The sequence below is a fragment of the Antennarius striatus genome, chromosome 10 (genome assembly GCF_040054535.1).
Source record: "Antennarius striatus isolate MH-2024 chromosome 10, ASM4005453v1, whole genome shotgun sequence".
Lineage (NCBI taxonomy): Eukaryota > Metazoa > Chordata > Actinopteri > Lophiiformes > Antennariidae > Antennarius > Antennarius striatus.
This window is the reverse complement of record NC_090785.1, coordinates 2,688,674-2,715,415: the sequence shown is the minus strand read 5'-3', so window position 1 is coordinate 2,715,415 and position 26,742 is coordinate 2,688,674. Positions and strand designations below refer to the sequence as shown.

Sequence of the window (26,742 nt, the reverse complement as noted above, 5' to 3'; positions counted from 1 at the left end):
ATACCTCTGACCACAGACGGGTGGGGTCACCTGCGGTCTAACCTCTGATTCCCTGGCTGGAATCCATTGGATCCGGTTTGTGTTCTGTTACATTTAGAAACAACATAAAAGACGGATTTAAACACAGATATTAGTCCTGAAAAACACAAAGCTTACCTGTGCTGTTGTCATGGAGACGGACCACTTCATACTGTACAGCGATGCAGCTTCCTTCACATCAGCGTCTTGGTCATCTTTTTTGTATTCTCATATTTTAACCCCATAAAAGGGGGTCAACCTTTCATGAGATCAATACTCCTTTTAGTCTTTTTTAATCCATTATATGTTTTATTGCGTGCCTGAGACCATCACCGGCCCTCTCTGGGAACTAAGCTGTCGATCTTTATTAGTTTCCCTGTGGTGAGCCTGAGAGTGCTGAAGTGCTGCATCATGACACCAGTGGATGTTGTTCAGTTACGCATTAAGAAAACAAACTTTAATGAACTCAGGAATCTTCACACCGGATTGAGGTAGGAATGGAATAAATAATCCAACTCAAAGCGAAACAAAGACATCAGGGTAAGAGCTTCCTAGCAAGTGAATTTATTCGCATAGAGCAGGGCAGAAATTAATAATCAATATTCAATAACATCTGTTGCCATAGTGATGTAAAGGACAGACACGCACATACTTGATTGGCTGACGAAGAAGCAAAAAAGTTCATCCTTTCTTGTCTAACGTTGAGGCTGAATGTGGTTATATATCTGTAAATAAATTATTTTACCATCAAAAGCTTTTTTCTCCGTGTTTTTGTTGTTTTCTAGAAGGAAACCTCTGCTGAGACGTTTGAGGTGTCACTAAAGTCTAAACTATTAGCATCAGCTTATAATGTCTGGGGTTTTTTGGTGTTCTTGGTGAAACCAGTCTTTGTTCTACTGCGGAAAATGGTCGAAACAAACTTTCTTCTAATGACAGAAAAGACTCTTTCTTTTTCTCCCGGCTCGGCGTTCCCTTAAATTGTTGAAACTGTCCAACAATTTCAAGGAAAGTAAGTTTTTCACCAATGTGAAGACTTTAGCGATTAAAAGAAAGGTTTATTTTGGTATTTCTGAAGAGCATAAAAGAAGTAGAGGTGGATTATTCTGTCAGTCAGAAGCGAGCAGCTTCTTCACATCCCTGCCTCTACTGCAGGATTACCATGGAGCCGTCTTGAACAGGGTCACGGCTCGACTGAATCTGTTCTGGTGATCAGAAGCAGTCGGCATCTGATCGCCAGCGTTCTGATCCGGCGTCTGATGACGAGCGCCGCCGTCCTTCTGTGTTTCTGCGCTCCGCGATAAAGGCCAAGGACGTGACGCCGAGACGAGAGGCAGACGGACACATTTGGGTCTGTGGACCACCGTTTGCTGCGACAGGCCGTTTTGGGCCGACGGGGGCGGCGGGGCTGAATCTCTGCCAGAGCGCGACGGCCCATTTTGGAGCCAGAGCTATTTTTAAATCTGCGGGGAAGGCCAGAGATGGCACTAGAGATGACAACATTTTATTCTTCACCCCGAGGGGAAACTCTTCAATGGCATGAGCCCAATGGGATCTGGCAAACGAGAAGGAGCGAGGCGATCAGCAGCTCGGCGAGGGGAGGAGAGGGCAACGTTAATGCTTATGTAACCGTGTGTGTGTCTCTGATTCTGTGTGTGTGTGTGTGTTTATGATGCTGCCTGCATGCGTTGATGTGTATTCAGACTCTCCAAGCACATCTGAACACAACAGAATGACCTTCAGGATGGGAGGAGGTTTGAAAAATTGAACACATAAAGGTTCCCAAGGGCAGATAAATGAAATCAGTAATATTTAAGAGTGGAACGCTCCTTGATATCTGCAGGATTAAATGGAGGAAAGAAGCATCAACGGTTAAATGTCATGTGAATGATATCTGCACTGAAGCTGGTTTAAGGGGTGGATTATTGAACGCATTCTAAATAACAGTACTGGAGAGCATTTACATCCGTATACTAGCTAAAGACAAAGGCTGAGAGGAAGCCTGTCATGTACGCTGTTGTCTGTACCGCTAATATCGTGCTAGTCCCAGTAAAACCCTGCTCAGATCCACGTTCGGGGAATCTTCCAACCTTTTATGTAACAAAGAGGCAGACTGCAGCTGATGAAGACTCATTGTCTGCTGTTGCAATTAGAACACAATGAGCCGACTGGGATGAAACACGCCGCTCATAAAGGAAAGGGAGAACGGACTGATGAGTGATGTGATGCACCGGAAACAAGAATTATGGACTTGTGTTGAATATGCACACACAACTACTACAACTGCATGGTATCGTTTCAGCAGCGACAACGCAAGGCCTGAAGGCGTTTTATCTCCTGTTGATTAAAAAAAAATAATGTTTTATTCTCTTCCTCTGCAGCTAAGATGAGATCTTTGTCCTTATTTACTACCAACCAGACAAAAAAACACACCGACAAAATAACTGAGACGTATCTATCTCAGGAGATCTTTCAATTCTGTTGCCAGCATGAGCAGCATTTTGGACAGAACAACATGCTGTTGCGTGAGCAAAATGAATGAACACTCCAAGAACAGCAGCACAGGTCTTGCGGATTATTATGTCTGCTCAAGTGCATTTGAAGCAGCTGTTGCTAAGTGTGCTTCACACAGCACTGACCTGACAGTCAGCATGAAGCACCTGGAAATAAAATGAAAGCATGAATCGGGGGGAAAGTCTTGAAAAATACAAGTGTGAACAACAGGGAGCAGCTCAGCTTCTGGAGAGCAGCTGGGAATTTCTGTTTGGGATAAAACGAAAGCAACACCACAATAGGGTTTTTCAATTTTCTATGAGCTTTTAGTTGTTCTAGCCCTTCAAAAATGACTCATTATGGTTTCAATATTTCCCAAACCAATAGAATAAAAGCCTTCCACGTGTAAATAAAGGAAGAAAATACAATCTTGGTTAGAGATTGAACATCCACCAGACAAGATGTGGGTTTAAGCATTTACCTGAAGCCACAGCATGGCAGGGTGAGGAGCCGGAGCACGGCCAGTAACACCCTGAGGGGCAGCAGGGTGAAGATGTACAAGAAGGCGTCCAGACACAGGAAGAAGCCAAAGAGCATGAGCTGGGAAAAAAAACCAAAAACACAAAAATACACGCTGCAACCGTCAACTGTAAAGTCAGGAAGAGAAACAGTCTAATTAAATTCAACTAGTATCTCTTAGGAATAAGATATTTATTATTATTAACAGGTGTTACTGAAATAGTCAACATCCTGAGAGTTCAGATGGTCGATTGTTACGACACTGCCACCTGGTGGCCGACATCAGCAACTACAGTATGATGGAGCTGCAGCCACAACCAGACACATGAAGTTATTTTACTAAGATCAAATGACCAAACCGTTACAAACTTTTATGTGTTTCATCACTGGACGTATTTTCTTTGTTCCACTTTTTTAAAAAAATCATTAACTAAAAATAAAATACAAAGTTAAACTATTCAGTCACGTTACAGAGGTTTAAGTCTTTTAATCGACCAATCAGATTGCTCCCTCTTTAACACTTACATCGTAAAACCCCAACGTTTCCTGTAGTTCCAGGTTTATATCGACATTTCCTGATTTTTTAAAAAATCATCCCAAGACAGTATCTATTTTTATTTGGCTCAATTTCTGCTTCTTTACCTTCTGACAGCTGATTCTGCGGCACTGTCCGCCATCTTTACTTTGGTCACCGTGACTTCTGCCGCATCACCGGGATGACGTCATCGAGTGGATGTAAACAGCGTCAGAAATGGGTTTTTTTTTACGGTTTTAACTATAATTAGTCAAGTTGGTCACTTTTGTTAGATTTTCAAAAAATATCCTTTTATTTTAACTAAAAAGAGATCCAAGGTTCATATAAAGGTTAAACTACGTGACGGCGTTTAATAAGATTAATTTATAAATTCAAAGGTTGTGGTGTGGCTGTGTTTTAATGCTTTTTAGTACAGTAAAATCATTTAACCCCGACTAGCAGAATTAAACCTATTCCTGTTTTGGAAAACATGACTGTGATAATTATTGGGGGAGGGGTGTTGGAAGGATGGGGGGGCACCTAACCCAAAATCCACACATGAATGATGGGGAAGGATTTCAATAGCTGGACATATAATCGCATCACAACCGTCATAACTTCCTGCCTACAATGTTAAAGAACGCCATAAAACTCCTCTTTTGTCACACAATAAAATATTTTAATAACAATATTGTACAATTATATAAATCTACGGGAGATAAAACAGGAACACTCAGGTTGTAGGAGCCATGAATGAATTTACAGGTATAGGTATAGATACTGACTTTGTGGCATGTGGAACAATACTTTTTTTTCCATAAAAAGTATTTGAAAATACCATCCATCCATCTTCAACCACTTATCTGGGGTGGGTCACGGGGGCAACAATCTCAGCACGGATACCCATACTTCCCTCTCCCCAGACGCCTCCTCCAGGTCCTCACTGCAATAAAATAATTAACAATCAACAGAACAAAAGTGGGACAAATTAAAATAGAAAAAATAAGCAACTGCATAACATGTTACATAAAACACTTAACAGATCTTTTTTTTTAAAAAGTTTTTCTATTTTATTAACTCAGGAAAACATACCTGTGACTTAAAGATGGGGCACATCACAGGAGGGCCGGGGGTTACAGCGGCATCCCTACAACACGCAGTGACGCAAAAAGAAAGTAGGCTGATAATGGCTTCTCTCATTAACTTGGGTTCCAGAAATCATAACTGACTGAACAAATTACTGTGAGTCCAGAAATTCCAGTTGAACACTTTAATTGGCTTGACAGGGTGTACAAAAACATAACTGGCTTGATCAGTCTGTGTGTTTGTGTGTGTGGTTTCTAAAAAGGGAGGAATAAAGAAAAAAACACTGAGAATTACATGAAAATAACTACTAAATCTAAACATAATGGGCAGCTAAATGGCAAAAATTGTGTGGCGTATGCTACCACTACCTAACACTACCACTAGATGGCGATGAGATGGCACCGCAGCCCTTTAATAGGTTTCTAACCAGGTGGACCACGCATAGCAGACATGGGAGGTAGCAAATCCTCTCCACAGATAAGGAATACATCTTAAGCATATAAATAGAGGACGCACATTACTTACATTTCTATGGACGCATAAAAACAATTGAAAACGATAGTTGTAACACCCGTTTGGAACTTCATCAGAGTATCTGCTGAACTCTGCAAACTCCCCCGTCGTCTCCGTGGGCTGCAGTAGGTAGATGGACTGTACCACTCTGGAGAAGCGGCGAGGAACGTACCATTCCTAAAGAGAGGGGTGGAATAGTCCAAGTGCTGCTGGCCTTTAGCACCTCTTCAGTGCCAATTAGCGCCCATTAATTAAAACATGAATTACGCCGCTAATTTATATAAATGATATCTAAACACAGCGGATGTGACAGTGGGCATCTATCCACAATAAAAAAAAAGTCAGACCCATAACAGAAAACAATGAAAAATACATCATACATTAAGAACATCGCACTGAACAAGTGCGACTCATCCCTTCCTCCAGACTTTTCCAGCATAGGATGTCCGGGCGTGTGCACCCTCAATAATTGCCCCACCGAAACAACACCTAACATTTATGGAACCTGAGACAAACATATAGAACTATAAAATTTGAGGAAGTTCACACAAAAAAATATTTAAAACACTGTTACACTAGCTACTATTTATGTAATAACAGTCTATTACCCCAGGTGACTCCACTCAGCAATAACTTTTGTTCTAAGTGTGTATTTTGGCTTTTTATATATTTAAATACATGTCTGTTTCCTTTGTGCTTTTCAAAGCACACAAGTCAAACTGCATCAGCTAAAATATCTCCTGAAGTTTTTTAATTGTGTGTTTAAACCATACAATGGTCGGTCCAGGTAAAAATTGGCTCTTATGGATGGATCAAAGTACAAATAGCTCTACACGTCTTTTTCTTGTTCTCGTTTAAATTTTGGTTTGTAACTCAGTGAAAGCAGAGACAACCACAAGTTTTACATCTTGGTCTTTTTGGTAATGGTCCAGAAGGGTGTGCTTTCAGTTTGGAAATGCTCATGCATCTTTGTTATGTTGTTGCACTGTATGATAAAAACATGGATCTGTGAAATTAAAAAGGGTCAGTTTACCAGAGGCCTTAATTGAGAAGGAGTACTTTGTTCATTTGAGTCAGCTTGGCGATTTCAAAACATCACAAACAAGCCATGTTAAGATTATTTTATTACTTATTACGATTGTTATTAGGAAAAAAATATCACATGCTACACTTAAGACCCAGATGAACGCGTTGTCAATACCAACAGTGCCAATAACAAGCTCTCACAGGATTAGAAGAAATGAGAAACCCAGAAAATCTGTTTGGCTGACTATCAGGAAGTAACCAAAGGTACAAATTCCCTTTGAGATGGTTTGCTGCGCTGGTAATAATCACGTGTTTTCTTGTGTTGAACGCCGTTGAGTGGAGTTAAAAAGTTAATTATTGCGTTGTGTTGCAAAGTTCTTTTGTGTACTCTGTTAGACAAGAGAGTTAATACATAAACATGGTCCATTTACCGTACCCATGTTGAAATAAACACAAACCACATTGCTGATCTTTATTATACCGGTTTAATCAAGATAGAATCTCATTCTTGTCATAAAAATTTGTTTTTGTCTGTAGGCAAATAATATTAAACATGGCAAAACAGACAGCATGCATGAATCAAAAACGTTGAAACAAATCAAGCAAATTCAAGAGTTTTCAAACTAAGAAATTGCATTTAGAAACGTGAAACGCATGACTTAACTCATTTCAAATATGAGTCTATAACAAAATGTTTGGTACCCCAAAATAATCTACAAAATACAGCAGACATCTTTTTCCACAATTCAGAATCCATTTCAACATTATACCTGAACTGTGCAAGTTGATGAATATGGGTTCACGGGAAACAAAATTAATTTAAAGTTAGGCATGTAGACAAATAAGAGCATCAGTCACACAAAGAAACTGCATTTTTATAGAAACCGGACAAAAACATCCAACCCTACATTAATTAAAGCACAACATGATTATAAAAAAAGAACATTTTTAATTATGTATAAGCTCAAAATCATTTAAGTTACTAATCTCTGAATGTTAATGTTTCATTGACTTAAAAATCTGAATAAATACGAACATTAGAGGAAAAAAATAACAGCTGATACGCACAGAAAACATCTGCTGTCTTCTGAACGCTACAGTGAGGGCTGTCACTGTTTGAATGAGGTCAAATAAAGAAGACAAGAAATATCACCATGAGGCTTCTGTGCATAACTGGCTGGTCTTTGACTGTATGCAAATATACAGAGAATTTAGAGCATAGACTGTCAAGCTGACATTCAAAAAAAAAAAAAAAGAGTTCCTTCTGTCAACGGCCATCTCTCTCCCTATCACATTTAAGTCACATCCTAAACAGTGAAAAAAACAAATATAAAAAAGTAGCGTTATCAGACCCCTGTGGGTGCGAGACGACTGACGAAGGCGATGCTACTTAGGCACATCCTCCTGAAGAAGACGGGGCAGGCAGGCTTCATGATGAAGTGCTCCAGAAGAATCCGCAGCTCGGTGAACAACGTGCTGGGAGGGAAACGGATTTGTTTAATACTGAACTCTGGCACAACCTTAAATTTTTTCATGTAATGACAGCCTCAGGCGACCTCATTCAGCAATAACATTTGTTCTGCGTGTGTATTTTGGCTTTTATATATTCAGATACATGTCTTGTTTCCTTTGTGCTTTACAAAGTACTTAACCACAATATGGTTGGTCCAGGTAATTATTGGTTCTTACAGAGCAGAGAACAAACAGCTCTACACGACCTTTTCTTGTTCTCGTTTCATTTTGGTTAGTGAAAGCAGAGACAACCACAAGCTTTCCATCTTGTTCTTTTTTTCTGTTGTTGGAATTACACTAAAGCAAAAACTTAATTGTCCAGAAACGTGTGCTTTCAGTTTTGAGATGCTCATACATTCCAGTATCTTAACCAATATTTAGCTGAGTGAGTGATGACCTTCCTAGATTATCTGGTTTGTAATAATCAACGTCTTACCGGCAGTATGGGTTTCTTCTGGATGTGTAGCGGAGAGTGAGGAATCTGTAGTAAATGAAAGGCAGCAGCAAACTCCCTTGGCCACTGTCAAAAAGGAGTGATATTAATACGTGAGTAGCAACATCACACAAATACAGATGTTTAACTGTCAGATTGTTTTTGCTCAAATCTGTTCAGGAACACAACCCAAAACTCCACTAAGGAGGAAATTTGTCCATATCCGATAGTGAAAATGCAAAAACATTTGTTAAAGTTGTGTGCTCGTACGTGAAGAGCATGAAAACGGTGGCTGGCATCAAGAAAATCTCAGTGCAGGCGATGAACTTCAAGATGTTTTGCTGATTGAATGCGAGCTTGTCCAGGAGGACTCTGATGAACATCAGACTGTTGGGACCCACGGACTGCAAAGAAAGGCAAAAATATCAGAAGCTGACGGCATGGTTGAAGAAAGACTACTTTCTAGTGAGGAAGGGATTTTACATTAAAGACTGAATGTGGAAGTAATTACATTATCAATCAAAAGCTTTAAAACACTGAGTTGAAGTTAGGTGTCTTGGAAATAGCAACATGATTGAATAGATAATTAAAACACCATTTGACATTTGGGGTTTAAGTAGTGCTTGGTAAGACTTTATCATACATTTTTAACTCAGAGCAAAAATGAATGAGTAAAAAAGTAACTGGTTTATAAGGTGACCTCTTCCTTACTCACATCAAGGACTTTCTTTGTGTAGGTAGTTGCGTGAAGCAACGAGAAGAGGAAGACGGGGAAGATACTCACTGGAAACAATGTTAAAGATCAACTTTGAAAGAGAGATAATAAACCTTCCACAACAATTTACTGCAGTCATTAGCAGTGTATAGATGCAAGACAGGTACAATACTGAAAGCCCCAGTGAAATACATCATGCACGAAACAAAGGAATGAGACAGTTGTCATTGACTCCTAGCAGGCACTCTACCGAAAAATTGTAACCAGATATATCAGCATGATCTCTTTCACGTTTGCCCATATTTAAAAGTGAAAGGATACTTGTGATGGGATAGGAGTTGACCAGAATGAGTGAGTACAGCAGATAATGACAGCTATCCTCCTGGAGAGCCTGTGCCAAGAAAGCTCTGCTCAACTGAAATCTTGGAAGCCTTTGATGCAGACGAAGGGCACTGGTGAGGGCGTTGGCTAACAAGGCTCGCTGATAGAAGTTACCTGCTGCGTAGGGCCTGAAATAATCAAGCAGCGACAAACAATCTGACATATATTCAGACAAGGGAGTAGAAGAAGAGGGTAAAAGGAGTGTTTCGATAGTCTTCTGTTGTTAGTGCACTCACCCCAAAATTGGTAGAATAAACATTACGGAGCAATACACTGTGAAGAGTCGAGAAAGCCACATTGCAGTTTCAAGCTTGTTGCTCATTAAAAATTGCTGTAAAAGAAAAAAAACTATGTTTAGGATTTTTTTTTTCATAAAAGCATTTGAAAACAGTTGGCAGTAGGAAGCAATTGAAATTAATTTATTGTTCTGTTCTGAATAAATAGTCCTGCCCTTCAGCAGCTCATGACTTTGAGTTAACAAGGACATTTTTTCAATTCATACAAGTCTGTGACAGGCCACATCATTAATGCTATATATTTAGGGATTATAAATTGTTTTCCAGAGTTCCAGAGAAGATCACAAAAATATTCTATAGCCTGAGTAGAATTTCATTGTGATGGTCATCTTTGTATGCAGAAACAACGGAGATCACTTTCAAAGGTGACAAATTGTTGGAACATGGATTTGTGATATTAAAACAGCCGACTTACCAGAGGCCCTAACTGAGGAGGTGGAGGAGCACTTTGTTCATTTGAGTCAGCCATCTTTTAAAGTGTGGATTGTTCTGTTGGAAAATAAAAACAGTAAAACGCACATAAACAATAAGCAACAAAATGGAGTAGACACCGTAAATTAAAATTATAGTCATTATTTACTGTCATATGACAAACACTTCCTTAATATGCATTTGTTTCATGTATGATATCTTTCATTCTTCTTCTTCTGAGTTTACTCAATTCTTCCTAATCAACAGATCATATTTTACGGAGATAAAATTCCTCACTTTAAAAATATGTAAGATGAAGCTTCATCCCTAAATACCATAATTTTCATTCATTCACTCATTCATTCAAAGAACACACCAAACGCCAAATTCCATTGTCATGAGTTGATCATGCTGCTTTACCCTACGAACTTATGGGTTTATATAACAATAAAATATTAGACATGCAAAGTGAGGACATGCTTTAGGTTTAAGAATGTAAAATATCGACCTCAATTAATCTGGTATTCGTATGAAAGTCAACATATGACGTAACAAGACTCATACGTCAATGATTTGCATTAGCCGAAGTGGAAGACGTAGCTAGCTTAGCCACACACAAAAAAAATAGCTTAAGCGTAGCTACGAGTAGATATTTAATGTTTTAATAGTAAATGAGATGGACGTGAATGACACACTCAGGCTTCGTATGGATCAAAAGCGACTAAAAGAAGTCTTAGCACGCAAGGAGGAGGGTGTTTTAGTCATTCTAATATGATGCTAGCTAGCATTAGTAGCAGGTGACTCTAGAATATTCTCCGTTACCATCGTTACTAGCATGTGAGCTAAAGCCTCCGCTAACATAAGCTACTCTCGCTACCTCGTGGTTATCGCTCACCATTTTATAAGAGGTACGTTAAGAATTAATGCTTCTGGTTGTTGGATTCATACTCGTATATACATGTATAAAACATAATAGCTTACCAGATTAACTAGTTTATCTGTCACGCTAGGAGGTAAGATGCGACCACTATCTCTACCGTTAATAAATTATTTGACCGGCAGTGAAAGCAATGTCCCGCCCTACTCGGCATCTAATTGGCTAATTCTACTCCTTTGGTCAAAATTAACCAATCGTCTTTCTCAATTGGAAATCTAACAACCTTAACAGGAAAAGTAATGAGTACTAGCCAATCAGAGATAGGGTATGGGCGGGTCATCCATCCAACAGGAAGGACCTCTCGCGATACTTCGATGGGAGTTGCTGGCACCAATGCCCTCTAGTGGTATAAATATAAACTGCGTAAATAAATATGCTACTACAGTTTACAGTACGTACTGTTAAATGTATAACATGTATTTCACAGTTTTAGTATAGACTAAATAATCTCTATACGGCATTTCAATCTTTTTTGTCTTTCATGCTAAAGATTCCTAATGTCTGGAGGATACAGCAAACCACAAAATGTATTGCGATTAAAACATCATCATGATAACACATAACTTGACTCAGTTGATTCAAGTGGAAATGATAAGGCAGTCTGGATTTCAAAATAAATCTTGGCTGTGTCCCAGATTAAATTCTAATCTAGAGCCTCGCCTGTTCTCTCGGTCCACATGTGATTCTCGCAGCAGCCACAAGAGGGCGCTCCCGACCAGACTATGGTTGTTCCTGCAGATTGGCCTGTCGCCGGTTCCGGATGATTATTTTAGCTTTAAGAGCACCTTATTTGGTCCCAACATGTTTAAAAATCTTACATCTGACTGCTACTCTATCACATATATCCGTAGATTGTTGGCACGACTGTCGCAGGATGATGTGTTTGCCGGAGATGCCATTTGAAAATATAGGCAGTGTAAGCACTGTAGAATCTAATTATTTCTTTGCAAAACCTAATTAGGCATTAAAAAAGGTTAACGCCAGCGCCTGAAACGTTTTTGTTTAATAATCCCATTACTGACGGCTCATCATGTATAAAATGGTGCAGGAGGACACTAAGTTTCCACTTGTTAAGGAGAATCTCTGAGAAATAGTCGCAGATGTTTTGACACTTTTTTTCCATTGGAAATTAGGGTTTGTAATTAAACTGGGAGACTCAGCGCAGCACAGAGTAAGTAAGGCTGCAGCGTCCTGCCTCGCATGCATTTTCTTTCTTTAATTCATAATTCTTCCTGCAAAGACGTTGTCGTTATTTTCACTTGTCACCTTTACGGGGTTCGTTTAATCCGTCGTGCACGACAGAATCCACTAATCGGTTGCGCAGAGCGACGATAGACCTTGATGATGTTTTTAAGCGTCAGCTCCTCTCGGACCATTACAAGCCACCAGAGAGATCAAGGTGAGAATTTAAATGAGACATTTTTCTGCCTGAGGTTTAATTTAACCAGGCTTCTGAGGACGAACGAAGCGCTTCAGCCATAAACGATCCCTTGAGCTGGTGAATAGAGTTTGTCTTATATTTATTATTTCAGGAAAAGGTGGTGGAAACAGTATCCACATAAAGAACCATGGAGGAAAAATTACAAACACTGATGCCTCTGCTGTCGACACTATTATTCCAAATAAAATCCGTCATAAATTTTGGTGATCGATATTCAGGATGAATTCCAAATAAGAAAATATTTTATAAGACAACGACTCTGAATATTTTCTGTGTGCGTATAGGAAAACAAAAAAACAAAACTGGATCGCTCAAATTCCTTTTCAAACAGAACCGGAACCACCTTATTCCGGTTCTGTTCTGATTATTCCAATTTAAAGCTTAACGAAGGGCATTAAGAATAATTTAACAAATAAAATACAGAAATGCCTCACCTATTTTAAATAAAGAAATGAAGGCTGTCATACGATGATCTTACATTAAAAAAAATAAGACATATAAAATAAAATTATTATTATTATTATTATTATTATTATTATTATTATTATTATTATTATTATTATTATTACTATACCATATATAGTAAAAGGCCTAAAAACCTTTCTCTTCTCGGGTTAAACCTCCACAAATAAAAACTCAACCTGCTCTCTTTTAATTCTCACACTTCCTTTTATCTTTTCCCCCCGAAACTTCTGCGCCGACAGTTTCCAAGAGAAGGAAACAAAGAATATAGAAGTGAGTGACAGTCGGAGGTGAAAGCCTTCTCCCGGGACTAAACCGTCTTGTCTCCTCAAAGGGACGCTTGTAATCCGCTCCATCCCGGCCTCTGGATCCATTGGGCCAAAACAAACAGGGTGTGGTAAGGGAGCAAAATCGGGACAAGCGCGGAAGAAGACGTGAAGAAAGGGTTGGTTTGATAGGGAGTAAAGGAAGGACACGGTGGATTTCCCTCAAACTGGTTAAAGCGGCACTAAAGCGACTTATCTACAGACTTAGTGCGTCTTTCATGTCTTTGTCGGGTGATCCAGGAGGCGTTTCACACAAACCGGGGGCCAAAAATGGGATACGAACCACGAGGAACTTACTGTTTCAATGGGAATCGAAGAATAAAAATAAATCTTTATTCCTCTTTATGCTTCAAGCCGGATCAGAATGAATGCATTCAGCTTCAAAACATATATTTAAAATAAATATTGACAGCAAAGGAAAAAAGAAAGAAAAACATAAGATAAGGATAAAAGTAAATCACAAGAGAAAGTCTTGGATTCATTCCCTGCTTTAAGAACTTTTTTTTTTTCTTCATTTTTTCATTGGTTAATTCGTTTGCTTGGATCTGGTTTAAATGCTTTTTATTATTTTTATCATCTATTTTTAAAAATAAAATTATGTCAACAGTTTTTGAGAAAGAGAAAATGTAAAATTTTGCTTTTAACTTTCATACAATACACGTTCCCTATGATTTATTTATTATTTATTCATGTAATTTTTCCCCCTAAAGTTCTTTTTACTTTGAAATAAACACCTCATTGATGACCTGAAGCGGCTTCGGTTTGCAGGAGGTTTCCTTCAAGCTTCTAGAAATTATTAAAATTCAAATATCTATATTTACTTCTTTATATTTCTTCTTCAGTTTTTCCTTAAGATGCATTTATATATTTCATTTTTCTGCACAGTAACTCCTTCAGCATCTTAATATTCTTTTTCATAGATGTGACTGAAGTGATTTCAGGACAGATAAACTTCCAACATGTTCTGAGTCCAATCCCAACAATCAGGAGGTTTGCTTTACATCCCCTGTAAATGAAAGTAGAGTCATTATAAAATAATAATTATAAGGTAGGACAAATATAAATCCTGGAGGGTTGGGGAAAGGGGTTTTAATGTGGTAATGAAAATGGGCCTTGGGGAATCTGCTATCCAGAACCAGCCCCGATCCAAACACCACTGACAGAGAAAGGCAAGGATCCACCAGAAAGATGACTTTTCCCTTTTTTCTGGAGCAAAGCTATGTTTGTTTCTGGGTTGAATGGGGCCACATAATGGCTCTGATGGCATCAGGATTGTCACCACAAATGGTCGGGGCGTTTTGCAAGGCTGTTTGACAGAGCCCATTATGTCATTGGTCACGTCCCTCCACTCCTTGCTCGCTTGGGCTTGAATGGGAGTGAATTAATCAAATGGTTTGAGAGAGATCAGCCAACTTAATGCACTTTGTGTCAAGGTCTACCGTGATCCCAGACCCCCCCCCTGCACACACACACACACACACACACACACACAACCCACCCATGGCTGCCTCGCCATACCTGCCCCGGCGAGCTGTAACCACTCTGAAAACACAAACCAATTCCTGTAACGGCCTCAGAGCTGATCTGATGATGACCTTTGACCCCGTCAGCTTTTAAAATCACAAATAATTTAACTGCGAATTTTCACTGAAAAAGCAGCAAATTTTCCTCTGTCAAATATCGCCTTTATTTTACATCTCTATGTAATTCTCTATCTCTCTGTTGAGGCATCATCTGGTTTTAACCCCCCCCCCTCCCTCCCTCAATCCGAGGAGACCCTTTGAACCAATTAGCAGCCACAATTTTCAAAAGGTGATTTTTTTTTTAAAGCTTGTAATTAATAAATTGAATTCATTACAAAAGACTGGATGCATTTTTGAGGAGGACAAACATTTTCCAATGGAGGAGATCTAATTAGATAAAATTAATGATTATTGTGTGTTGGGGGGGTAGTGTTTTGTTTTTTTTAATATATATATATATATATATATATATAAAGTAACCATGAGAAATAGTGTGACATCTGTAATTAGAAGTCGCTCATAATTTAATATATTTCAGGATGGCTGTGCTTTGATTTCTAAAATTATATATTTATATTTACATATACCTATCTATATATACAGTATATATAATTTTTGGATATATATACCGTATATATATGTATATACATTTATATATGACTTTTTAGAAATCAAAGCACAGCCACCACCATATTTGTTTTCCAGAATGGAAGAAGGTCTTAAAATGACTTTATCAAACACAATCAAAATGTGAATTAATCATAGGGCCTGGCGTTGCGGCGCGTATGCATGAGCATTGTTTGGCTGTAATGGATGGCTTTAAATTTTGACGTTATTATTTCCCGTCATTTCTGAAAACAAATTGAACACTTATTGCATATATATTAAAAATTATACAGTCGTCGGGAGAGGCTGATGTCTCTTTTATTGAGGCGCACCGAGAGGTGAGGTCTCACCGGATCAATTTCCCTGTCTTGTTACTCCCGCAAGAGGATGTTGGGAAAATGCCTGCACCGCTAAATTGATTCAGAAACGAATTCATAACTTCGGGGGGGTTTAAGCAATTTTGTGGCGTCCTGGTTTTTGTTTTTTGTTTTTTTATCCTCCATTTCTTTTGTTTCATGTTATCTTCCAGCAAAGTTTTGCACCGTTCAATCCGGTTTGTTCTCGGTTTCTCATCCATTTGGCCTCTTTTTCATTCTTTGCAAAAAATGCATTTAATACACTGGGTTTTGGGTGGCTTCACAAACATAGTCATTAAGCAGTCACAATGCTTTTATTGTGCACTTGATCTCAAAATAGAGGCCGGTCTGACTGCAGGATCCAGACGAACCTATGGAAGAGGCCTTGTCTTTGTCTGCTTGTGTGGAGATGAATGGCCCGTGTCAACCAGATGATTAGTTTGCACTATTAAATTGTCAAAAAAGGAAGGATTTTTCCCCAATAGTGCCTTTTCGTGATGAATTATGGAATTCAGAGTTGTTTGCGACGGGCCAGGGAAGTTGCAAGGGGCTTGGCAGGGGCGAGGGCGAAGGTCAGACAGAGTTCTCATCGCTGCGTCCAGCGTGGCACCGCCGTCAGAGAGACAAACGTGGGCCTATTTCCTACGAGTTGGGAAGATTAATCTCTATATTGTAGTTGAAGATGGATATATAAGCGGTGACGAGGCGGTTTAACAAGCTGGGTGGGTTCGCTCGTCAACGCCTCCATATTTCCCTTGACATAAACGCCTTTTAAATAAAAGTTCAAGCTGTTTTCCCTCCTAAAATCGCTTCACGCTTCCCGAGCCGTCCACCCAGGAACCCCCTTTTCTTTTCTGACCGGCTTCTATTCCGATGCCAAAGGTTTTGTGTTAAATGTTAACAACTTGGCCCATTTAATCCATTTAATCTCCAACAACCAATCTGTGTTGACTCTAACACTCGCCCCCATTGTGCCCATTACGCTGCTGCCCTCACTTGGAGATTTATGTATTTTTGATACTAAATTCCTTCTGTCATCACGACTGCTCTCTTGTTGACTTTTCTTGACCCCACGACCCCCGTTCCCCAAACTTTCCCATATTTAACGCGGGACCCGAGGCCTCTCCTGCCCCCCCTGCCACCCCCAAACTTCTTGGCCTCCACCAGAGCTGAATGCTGGGTGGTTTCCTTTTGTTGGCATGTGCTGTTTGCACTGTTCTTGAACTTCAGAGCTCTGCCCTGATCTCATCCTGTACTTTGAAGCCTTTAAAAAAAAAAAAAAAATGCCCAATTTGTCACGGAAACTGCTTTATTTTATCCCAACTCACCGAATCCCCAACTTTTGGAGAAGATCCTGCAAAGTTACAACCGTCAGATCACTCCGTACCATCCTGCGGGCCGTGGGGAACCCGTACCGACACCTTCACTTGATATCCACGCCTCCGCAAACAGCAGTCACTCAACTTTGACGCACAATGACGGAGGCCCGTACCTTTTCCATATATGACGTCCGTGTCGTCTATACAAGTCTCCCTCTGCTGCCCAGCTTGCTAATTAGTTAAACAAACGCTCAAACTAATGATCCCACTGGTCTGGTGAGCTGTGGCTTTTTTTGTTCGCCGACTCTGCCCCTGCTTTTTTCCTTGCTGGAAACTTGGCCCCCGCTGACCCGAGCAATAGAGGCGCTTGTGGAGACGACTGGACCGCCCTGTCCGGAGTCCAACCCCCCCAAGGGGCCAAAGGGCAACGTCCAAGACCCGGGAATGCCACCACCAGCTGCTAGCGGTGACACCATTTACAAAAGATGCTTGGTGAGCGATCCTTCTGGGGGCTGTCAGTGTTGTGACAGCGCTGGCTTGACGTTTATTTACTCTCTCAGAGCGCCAGAAAAACCGCCGGTTCGGTTCAAGACGTACGTTTTGAGGTTCTGAACCCTAGAAGGCCTTGCAGGGCTGCAGATGATCCAGAATGAACTGCATGCCAAAGTGTATAAATCAACACCAATTGGTGGATTTCTTATTGTCTGATTAGCAGAAAATGTCGATATATTTTTATTACAGATTTTTAATCCTAAAATCTGCAGTGATTCCGCTTTAAAGACGTAAAACACAACAGTTTGGTTCAGATGATCTGAAGAGTCTCCCTATTAAGATATGGGCTGCAAATTTATTATTATTATTATTATTATTATTATTATTATTACAGTATTATTATTGTTGCTGTTGTTGTTATTGATCCTTCACCCTTTATAACCGTTATTATTAATGATGGTAAAAGCCCTTAATACCAACTTTTGTAACTTCAGGCTGATTTAGACCAAAACCAAACGATCATCACAACTACGACTAGGGCTTTATTAATACTTTATAACGGATCTATAAAGCACTTACTTTATATTAAATCTGAAATACAGTATTTTAAAATATAAATGTGTCGTTAATATCCAAAAGGTGACTTCCATTATCATTAATATAACCCCCCCCAAAAAAATTTTTCTGAAGCATCATTATTTACGTTATTGATCATTATAATGTTCTATATTTGCATTCTTATTCATACACTAAATATAATCAAAGTCGCCAAAAGCTGGATGTCAACCTGCTGAGAAGTTCCGTTTAAATATGAAACGAAGCCATCAGACGTATCAGGCCACTGGAGCGATCATTTCTGGCCGTCGGTGCGGAACTATTCTGTGTTTACGCGCCGCTCTTTCCAAACTCAAACGTTTCTGTTTCCCCGCGGTGCGCCGTGAGGTTAACACCGGCCCATTACGCGTTGTCGTTGGAGGCTGTCGGTGTTATTCGGCCAATGTTTGACCGTTTACCCGGCCTGCGTCTGCGCGCTCCGAGGAGGTCTCGACAGAAATGGATACTAATTGCGGAGACTGTACACTGCTGGCTGCCGGAGCGCCTGCAGGCAGTCGGAGGACCTGCTTGTCACCGCCTAATTGACAAGGGCTTGTCTGTCCTGGGAGCAGCTGGTCCTAAGCACTGGCGCACAATCGCAATCGTGACACGGCCTCCACTCGCCTGAAGGAGTTTGGAGGGTGTGTGTGTGTGTGTGTGGGGGGGGGGGGGGGGGGCGCAGTTAAAGGGAGATTTATTGAATCACCCTTTGGGTGACGCTGTATTAAGTACGCAATAACCTCTTATTTCCACGGGTGCAAAAGGGAGCCACACTCCGGGTATTAATAACAGAAGGTGCCAATTAGGCCAGACGGGTGACATTTCCTGTGACGTTATGAATCTATGTCGCCAACAAGACAAGCCCGGGTAAATAAACACTATGAAGCATCACCTGGTCGGAAATCGCTTTCAAGGAATAGTTATTTTACTTTTCGCAGCCGCGCATGACGCGCAATGAGGCCATATGCGCAAATCGGATGAATGCTGGGGGATGTGTGTCGCACCAGTCATTCAGCCCGGCTCAGAGGCGAGCGCACAAATAACATCAACCTTCACAGTAAAATAATCAATTCATTATTCTGGCCTGTTTCTATTAGCCCGTGCTTTTATAGCTGAATGCACCAAGTGGGAAAAAAGCCAAGCAAGTATTGTTGTCGTCTGCGAGAGGAAAAGGTTTTCCTCCACTTTCCCACTGCCTGTAAAGAAATGGTGCTTTTCTGGCCCTTTTGAACTGAAAATCGGGATTTTGTTTCCCTTGGTGTTCTCTGGACGAGCTCCTTTCTTCCTGAGAAACAATGACAACACTGAAGCACCCCGCCGGTGCGCCACAGTTGGGGATCCCCCGGATTGTTTTGAGCATCTTTGGATTTCATCAATCAAAATGACTGCAGTTTTCCATAAAAATGCTGAATATGGTCCTGGAAACCGAGCGGGCAAGGTAGAAAAAATACGAAGCTGTCCTTCTGGATGATAAATGGCCATCCTTTGATTTACCAAATAGAGAAATACGTGCCGCAGTTCTGAGAAACAGGCGCAGATTGTTACAAGACTCCCGACGCGTTTGCGTCAGATCACGGCAGTAATGACAGGCTCCAAAAACAACCCAAACAGACACAGAACCCACCAAACGTACCTCATATTATTAAAAAAACCTTATTTTGCTTAACCGTGGTAAAATAATCGAACAGTCGAACAATATTTTCTCTGCTTTCTGGAATCTGGACACAAATACGCACGAAGACGTGTTCGAGGCTCCGCCGCGGCCTTTCCCACCGACGCCAACCAGACAAGGACACACAAACATCCGAGAGTCTTTGAACGCACCACGTCCCCTCCACTTCGATCGAATTATCCGACACCTCGAAGAAGCAGCTCTTTAGGAATGGAATCAGAAAATTGCAAAGTAAATCTCTTCATTTCACGCAAACGCAATTATGAAATAACGACGCCTCTAGAGAAGTGTCTTCTCTAAATGGCCTTAATTCTGAATGCTAATTATCCAACATTGACATTTTGTCCCGCCTCAGGTCAAAGGGTCAACAGTCGGAGATGAATAGCCCCGGACCTAGATATAAAGGGGGGGGGGTCACTGTAATATCACCACAATGTATGATATATTTTATATTTGTAAGGGGGATTTTTTTATTTTGTTAATATCCCGTTATGAAGCCAATCACAGGCCTTTTACGCTCTCCGAAGTGTAGGATTTGTAAAATATCTGATATTTAATCAACATATCATGTATAAATGTCTCATATATTATAAATAAGGAATGTATATTTTTTATAACAGGTTTTTATGGTGGAAATCTTCACTTTTCTCCAGCATATATCTGAGTTTCTGCTTGTCGGGCTTGAAGAATTGTTCAATTTCAGGGCTCCGGCGTTTCCTGAGGTGAGGTCTGCATTGGCTGCTAATAGAGATCTAATTGATGGGCCGAGTCCCGTTTCCGTGCTCCCTCTCCCTTTATTGCGCCCTGGCGTCTGCTGTAAAATAGGTCTGTAATCAGATTGAGCCTATTCCTCCAGGAGCAGGTTGAGAGCTTGGGGGGGCTGCAGGGAAAGAGACGGGGCTAAAAAAAAAAAAAAAAAAAACTAAAGAAAGAAGATGAAGAAAAGAAGCAAAAAAAAAAATCGAGTTAAGACTTGTAGAAATTCGACGTACTGTCGAGACCTGATGAGAGAGGAAATTGAGCTTTAACATAGAAATTGTCCTTCATGGGCTTTGACTTCTCTTAAAAATATAACCATATTACTTTTATAGAAACTTCTATTGGGGCGTGAATGAGTTTATTCTGACCTTGTAGGGTTTAATCTGTCAGAATATTCCTTTATTTCTTTAGGGACTTATAGTTTTTTACTTTGATGCCCGTGTGCCGCAGCCCCTCATGTAGAATTCAGACTTACAGGATTAATATAGATCTTTCATAAGAGGCTTTGTTATTGCTACTACAATTATTATTTTAACATGGTTACGTGTGCTTTTATCACTCAGACTCTCACTTCAAGATCTAATCAGATTCCAAGCAGGGCCAGTCCTGGTTAATACCAGTGTGGTCATGCACCCCGAAGGTACAGAAGATGTCAATCAAATCAGACTTCAGACTGGCAGCAGCAGAACCAGAGTGATTCTCTCGCTTTTTCTCCCCCTCTGCTTCTCTCTCCATCTCCTATAGAGCTTCCTGGAAAGCCGTGATTGGCCGCTTGTCTGGGCAGCGATAGCAGCCCTGGAGCCCAGGATGATTGATGATGGCGAGGGCAAGGCCGAGCGCTGGCAGCATAAAGCCCTATAGACGCCTCAATAAAGAGCCTGGCTAGTGGAGAGCCTGGGCCCCCGCTCAATAGGGCCCCTCCGCCTCCGAGGACCCACGGCTAGAAGAGTGCATGGAGAGAGAGAGAGGAAGAGGAGGAGGAGGAGGAGGAGAGGTGCTCTGTTGTTGGATAATCCATTTAGCGATCGAGCCAGCACCCGTCTGAGGCTGGATAAGTGCAGCGACGGATATGTGCGGGGTGAAAATAGCAGGGGTTTGGCTGGTGGAGTGCTCGAAGAGGAGGTGGGTGGGGGTGGGGGTGGGGGTGGGGGGGTGCATGGATGAAGGACGTGGAGGAAAAGACAGAAAGAGCAAGAGAGAGAGAGAGAGACGATAGGATGCACAGTAGGGAAAGAAAGGGAGCAAATCTGGAGAAAAAAAAAGATGAAGACGAGCCTCAAAAGTCGACCCCCCCCCCTCCACTGAACCTCATGGCTGAAGTCTCTCTGCAGCTCTGGGGGCCATCACTCACCCCGCTGATGCACAACGGCGCTGACCTTTGCTTTCGTCAGATCAATGAAACCCTGCTAGGTTTGGATTCCATCGGTGCCGCCGTCCTCCGCCGTGGCCCCCAGACCGCATGCGGCCCTGTTGGAACCCCCCACCCCCCACTCAAAACGCACAGCGGCTCTGAAAAGCACAATTAGGCAGCAATCTGCTCCTACCAAGCCAGCTTTCAGTGACTCCAGCGTGGCTACACGATGTCCTGCAGACCCTCTTGGCAGGATGAAGGCCTGAAGGGATGAGCAGGGGCCCCCCCGGAGACGGATTGGCCCCCGATGATGGGCTCCCCGGTAAAGATCAGGGACGAGATGTCATTCATCTAGAAGAGTTAAAAGACGCTGGAAAAGATGCACTTATGTTTTATTTTCAAGCACGGGGGTTGATTCGGTAATAAAATAAGTGGAATCGAGGGTCTGAGATGCTCTTAAAGTCTCTACTGATGACATTTATAAGAGCTCAAATGAGCTTTAAAACATTTACCGAGCGTCTTAAGCTTGAAAATATTTGCCACGTGTTTTGTTTTTTTCCTAGTAATGCCTTTTAATGTCCTTAATGGAAATAAAACGACCAAACTTCTACAAACTAACTGCTCTTTGTTCTCCTGATTATCGCTATTTTAATCAAATCAAACATATATAGCAGTATTTTTTTTTTGAAATGATCCTATTTCACTTTCTTTATGAGGATAAATGCGCTGAGGCGTATGAAACCAAGCATTAATTCCACAAATGAACGATTCTACAATCGATTGAAACACGTATTTCTGCTTGAGAATAAACCTGCACGCCCTCTGATACATGTGTAAATGAAAAGTGAGCCAATCGATCAATAAATCAATATACAAATGCACAAAAACAAACAAACTCACCGGCTAAACGTTGTCCCAGACGCCTTTGACTTGTTTTTGCCGAATAAAATCGGCGTGATTGTATTCAAAAGCAACGGCGTGACAGTCAAAGGTGTCTTTATTGATTTGTGATTAGTGGTGCTGGGGGGTTTATTCATGGGGTACCCATAACCTGATTCTGAATCACATTCTAATTGCCTAATTGGACTGATTATTTAGCAATGGGAAACCATTCCACCTGTTCCTCCACCGTACTTCTGGAAGGATCAGCAGCATCTGATAGTCGCCATGACAACCATAGTTATCCTCTTCTTCAGGTTGAATTGTATTTTAATGTTATATTACATTATACCTCACGTTCTTCTTCCTCGGCCTACATTACCCATAATTCTCCCAGCAGCTGTAGGCTCTCTGAGCTTGAAAGGAGAGGAGAAAGGTCAGATAAGGTCACGCCTCTCTACCTCCATCTTTTCTTTTCACCATCAAATCTGTCGCTGATAATCAAGAGTAATCAATAACTTTTATCGCCGACCCGACATGTTTCATTTAAGTTTTAGATTAGGATTTTTTTTAAAAATCATGTCATAAAATCGCGTTATCTCCTTGTATTCACCGCCAGGGATTTGTGACGACCCCCAGACACGCGTCCGTGGAGCGGATTGGAGTTTCAGGCCGGGCGCTGAATTATTTCATCATGTTGTTGTTTGCATTGTTGGTGGGCAGAGGTTAACAAAAGGCCAACACGAATCCAAGCCACCGGCGTTGGCCGCATGGGGGAAATGTTGGCAAGCGAGCCAGAGAATAATCATAGGCTAATCTGATTTCCAGCTCTGATAATGGAGGCCCGGCTAAATAAGAAAAATTCCAAGCAAATTTGTGCAAATGAAAAAGGATTCCTCCTGACATAATAGTATGGTGCAAGGCAGCCTCTAATGAGCAATAATCTGTCTAAGAGCATCTCTCTCTCTCTCTTTCTCCGAGCTTTGGTTTCTCCCTCCATCTTCCTTCTCATCCTGTCTCACCCCCCCCCCCCCTCAGCCTCCCTCTCCTCCCACCCACCCCTCTCCCACTTCTCCAGCTCTCATCGGCTTCTTTTCTTTTCCTTGAGGAGGTGCGCATCCCGGCGATGTGACACACATATGGAGGAGAGGAGGGCCAGGAAGAGAGGATAATCCGCAAAAAGAGATTTAAAATATAGGAAAATGTGGAAAATCGGGCAAAAAAAAAAAAAAAACTTTGTCAAAAATCTACCTTTGAAGTAATTATTTTATTACAATAAAAGAATAATACATTTATATATATATTTCTAAAATAAAAAATATTTAATATATAGATATAATAAATATATATATAATATATATTTATATATTTAAGTCTTAATATATATAAATATAACACATTTTTATTTTTTATTGTAGACATTTATGTATATATATACACAGTACATATATATATAATAAAAATATATTATATACTGTGTGTCTATATATATATATATATATATATATATATATATATATATATGTAGTACATATATATAATAAAAATATATTATATACTGTGTGTCTATATATATATATATATATATATATATATATATATATATATACACATATATATATGTATGTATATAAATTCATCATTTAGCTTTTCTCCAATTAAAAGAATGAATCCAAATTCATTTTAACCATTTCTTATAATAAAATTTAATTTTTACTTTGTATTAATTTTTGGTTTCATAAGAAACCAGTAATTTCTAACTGAGACAGAATAAATCTTCCTCTTAATAAACCCTGCAGCTTCAGGGAGTAAAAATACTTCAATAGATGGATCAGCCTTTTGTATTTTATTAGTATAATATTTGCGTTTTACATAAATAAGCTTGGATAAATGTAATTTGCAGCCAGATTCCTTTTTAAAGTCCAGCAAACATGAAAATCTCAATGGCGTTGACGCGGTTGTTTGGCCTCCATGGTGTTGGACGCCTCACTGTAAATGTGTGTTATTATGGCAGAATCCACTGAACAGCAGCAGCAGCTGTAAGACAATCCCACCTCCCTCCTCTTCCTCCTCTTCCTCCCCCCTCCCTCCCCTCTCAGCAGCAGCAGCAGCTTGGCTCTGCGTTTCTGACAACTTCCATAAATTATCGGAGATTTTCATATTTCAAATTTCATCTGCATTCATGCGTGGCGGCCCTGGCCTTCCCCCACCCCACCCCATCGGAGCCTAGCGTCGGGGTGTCGGGTGGTGGAGGCGACGGCCCCCTCGGTAGCAGCGCTGCCACCGGCTGCCTGGCTCGGTGGCCCCAGAGACCCCCGGCTAATTGAATTGCATCCCCTGATTAGATTATCCTTGCGGCAGCTTGCTGCCAATCTGAAGTATGGGTGCCTTCTATCCTACTTAACCCTTCTGCCCCCCACCCGCTGCTGCAGGCACACACACACACACACACACACACACACACACACACACACACACACACACACACACACACACACACACACACACACACACACACACAAACAGTTGAGGCAGAGTGCCCAATATATTCAGGGCCATCAAAGTTGGCCAGTTTTGTTATTTTTCTTTTGCATTGTCTGGCCTTGTAAAAGTGGCCATCTTTCACCGCCTGGCCCCTCACCACCGCTGGTTCTCCACCAAACAGCCCACCCTGGCAAACCCCCCTCCACACACACACACACACACACACACACTCATTAGTTTGTGTTTCTGTTTGTTCGGCTCTTTTTTCTGCCAACTTTAGTGAGTGAGCGGCTGGACAGCGACAGCGTTCCACCAACAGGACGGAGATCAGAGTTTAAATGTTCCCATCCATCACTTCTATTTTAAAGTTTTATTTTTATCTGTCATAAACAAAAACAAGCATTACTTTGATTTACTTTGCTGAAATATTCACACTTAACCTCTTCCTATTTAATGACTTTATTCTGTTTTAAATAAAAACACATGTATTTACTTTTTAAATTCTACTTTCGGCAAACACACTCGACTTCCTCTATTTATTGCATGAAATAAATACCCAAACAACTAATTATTTGTGTGTGATCCCTCCTAAAACACATGAAATCAATCAATGCATTTGATGTTTATTCCCATATTTAATTAATTTGGAAGAAATGAAATATAACAATTGAACTCTTGACCCCGTGATGACCGCTAGCCGCTAGCCGGCGCTACCATGAGGCCGTGTCATCCACAGGCGTTGCCACCTCTCAGTTTGGGGCCGATGCATAACCCAGATGAATATAAGTGTTCGCTGAGGAAAAGTCATGTTCTGATGTAATTATCATCTATTGCTTCCTGTAATCGTATCAGATCTCTTTTGAGCAATAATCTCATGGCGAACGTCTGGATCGGAGCCCTCCACCCTGTTTATTGTTCTCCACTCCGGTAGAAACACAATTGAATTGAGGACTCAACTATTAGATTTTTTGCTCTGTAGAATAAACTGAAATTGTATTTTTGCTGGAAATTATCAATACATCTCGGCCAGCAAAAGTAAGAAGACACCGAGCGAAAGTAGACCCCAGGTAGACCCTGGAAAGGGAGGATGATGAAAGATGAGGAAGAGTTGATGGGGAGACTTTCAGCAACTGGAAACGGGGGATTTATTGACGTGACTATTTTTAGATGTTTCATGCTACGGTTTATAAATCACATCAAAACTGCAAAACGCCGCTCCTGCACAGAGGCTACTTCATTCTAGGCTTGTTAAATGCAGTAAATTGAAATGTGGAGCAGAAGCAACAGCAAATATGGTTTCTGAGAATACATATATTGGAGATGCATGATGGATTCCAGAAGCTCGTTTGTCAGATAAATCATTATGTCAATTTTTTTAAACACAAGAAGAAGAAAACACTTTTTCTGTTTTCACATGAATGCTGCACAAAAAAATAAAAAAATAAAGCAACAACTTCAAATCACTTCTGGACACTTTCTTTGTTTTCTTTCGCTGCGCAAATTATTAGAAAAAGAGTCAAACTAAACTTGGAGGCTTTAGAGAAAAGCTGCAGGTCTGCAGCGTTCATCTGGTCTGCTGAAATATTGATGACACGCAGGGTTTGAAGAAAGCCAATACCTTTAATTC

The 26,742-nt window shown here is 40.7% G+C and overlaps 2 protein-coding genes and 2 long non-coding RNA genes across 14 annotated transcripts in view; 1 reads left to right on the top strand and 3 right to left on the bottom strand.

The window, feature by feature from the left end:
* Nucleotides 1-64, bottom strand: part of prom1a (prominin 1a) — a 43,340-nt gene extending 43,276 nt beyond the window's left edge. For 3 of the 11 annotated variants that reach the window (XM_068325760.1, XM_068325755.1, XM_068325759.1), the window contains exon 1: nucleotides 5-62. The gene's annotated coding sequence lies outside the window, so the exon portion shown is untranslated. Of the gene's footprint in view, nucleotides 1-4 lie in introns of all 11 variants that reach the window. The other 8 variants (XM_068325754.1, XM_068325756.1, XM_068325758.1 and 5 more) reach the window with 6 other exon arrangements.
* Nucleotides 65-4,260: 4,196 nt separating this feature from the next.
* Nucleotides 4,261-5,257, bottom strand: LOC137603258 (uncharacterized). The gene is made up of 3 exons (XR_011037241.1): nucleotides 5,153-5,257; nucleotides 4,634-4,688; nucleotides 4,261-4,484 (listed from the first exon to the last, which is right to left on the bottom strand). It is a non-coding gene; the product is annotated as an uncharacterized lncRNA (long non-coding RNA).
* Nucleotides 5,258-6,326: 1,069 nt separating this feature from the next.
* Nucleotides 6,327-10,990, bottom strand: tmem33 (transmembrane protein 33). The gene is made up of 8 exons (XM_068325719.1): nucleotides 10,896-10,990; nucleotides 9,919-9,992; nucleotides 9,444-9,538; nucleotides 9,148-9,335; nucleotides 8,827-8,894; nucleotides 8,382-8,515; nucleotides 8,115-8,198; nucleotides 6,327-7,642 (listed from the first exon to the last, which is right to left on the bottom strand). The coding sequence occupies exons 2-8, from the start codon at nucleotides 9,970-9,972 to the stop codon at nucleotides 7,513-7,515; spliced, it is 753 nt and encodes a 250-aa protein (XP_068181820.1). The 5' UTR covers nucleotides 9,973-9,992; nucleotides 10,896-10,990; the 3' UTR covers nucleotides 6,327-7,512.
* Nucleotides 10,991-11,933: 943 nt separating this feature from the next.
* Nucleotides 11,934-21,449, top strand: LOC137603123 (uncharacterized). The gene is made up of 3 exons (XR_011037233.1): nucleotides 11,934-12,022; nucleotides 20,965-21,041; nucleotides 21,146-21,449. It is a non-coding gene; the product is annotated as an uncharacterized lncRNA (long non-coding RNA).
* The last annotated feature ends 5,293 nt before the right edge of the window (nucleotides 21,450-26,742 follow it).

Coding starts and splice junctions, on each gene's coding strand:
- tmem33 (XM_068325719.1), bottom strand. CDS start 9,972: ATGGCTGACTCAAATGAACAAAGTGCTCCTCCACCTCCTCAGTTAGGG. Junction 9,336..9,443: donor TTTATTCTACCAATTTTGGG/GTGAGTGCACTA, acceptor TGATTATTTCAG/GCCCTACGCAGCAGGTAACT. Junction 7,643..8,114: donor AGAAGAAACCCATACTGCCG/GTAAGACGTTGA, acceptor TTTCCCTCCCAG/CACGTTGTTCACCGAGCTGC.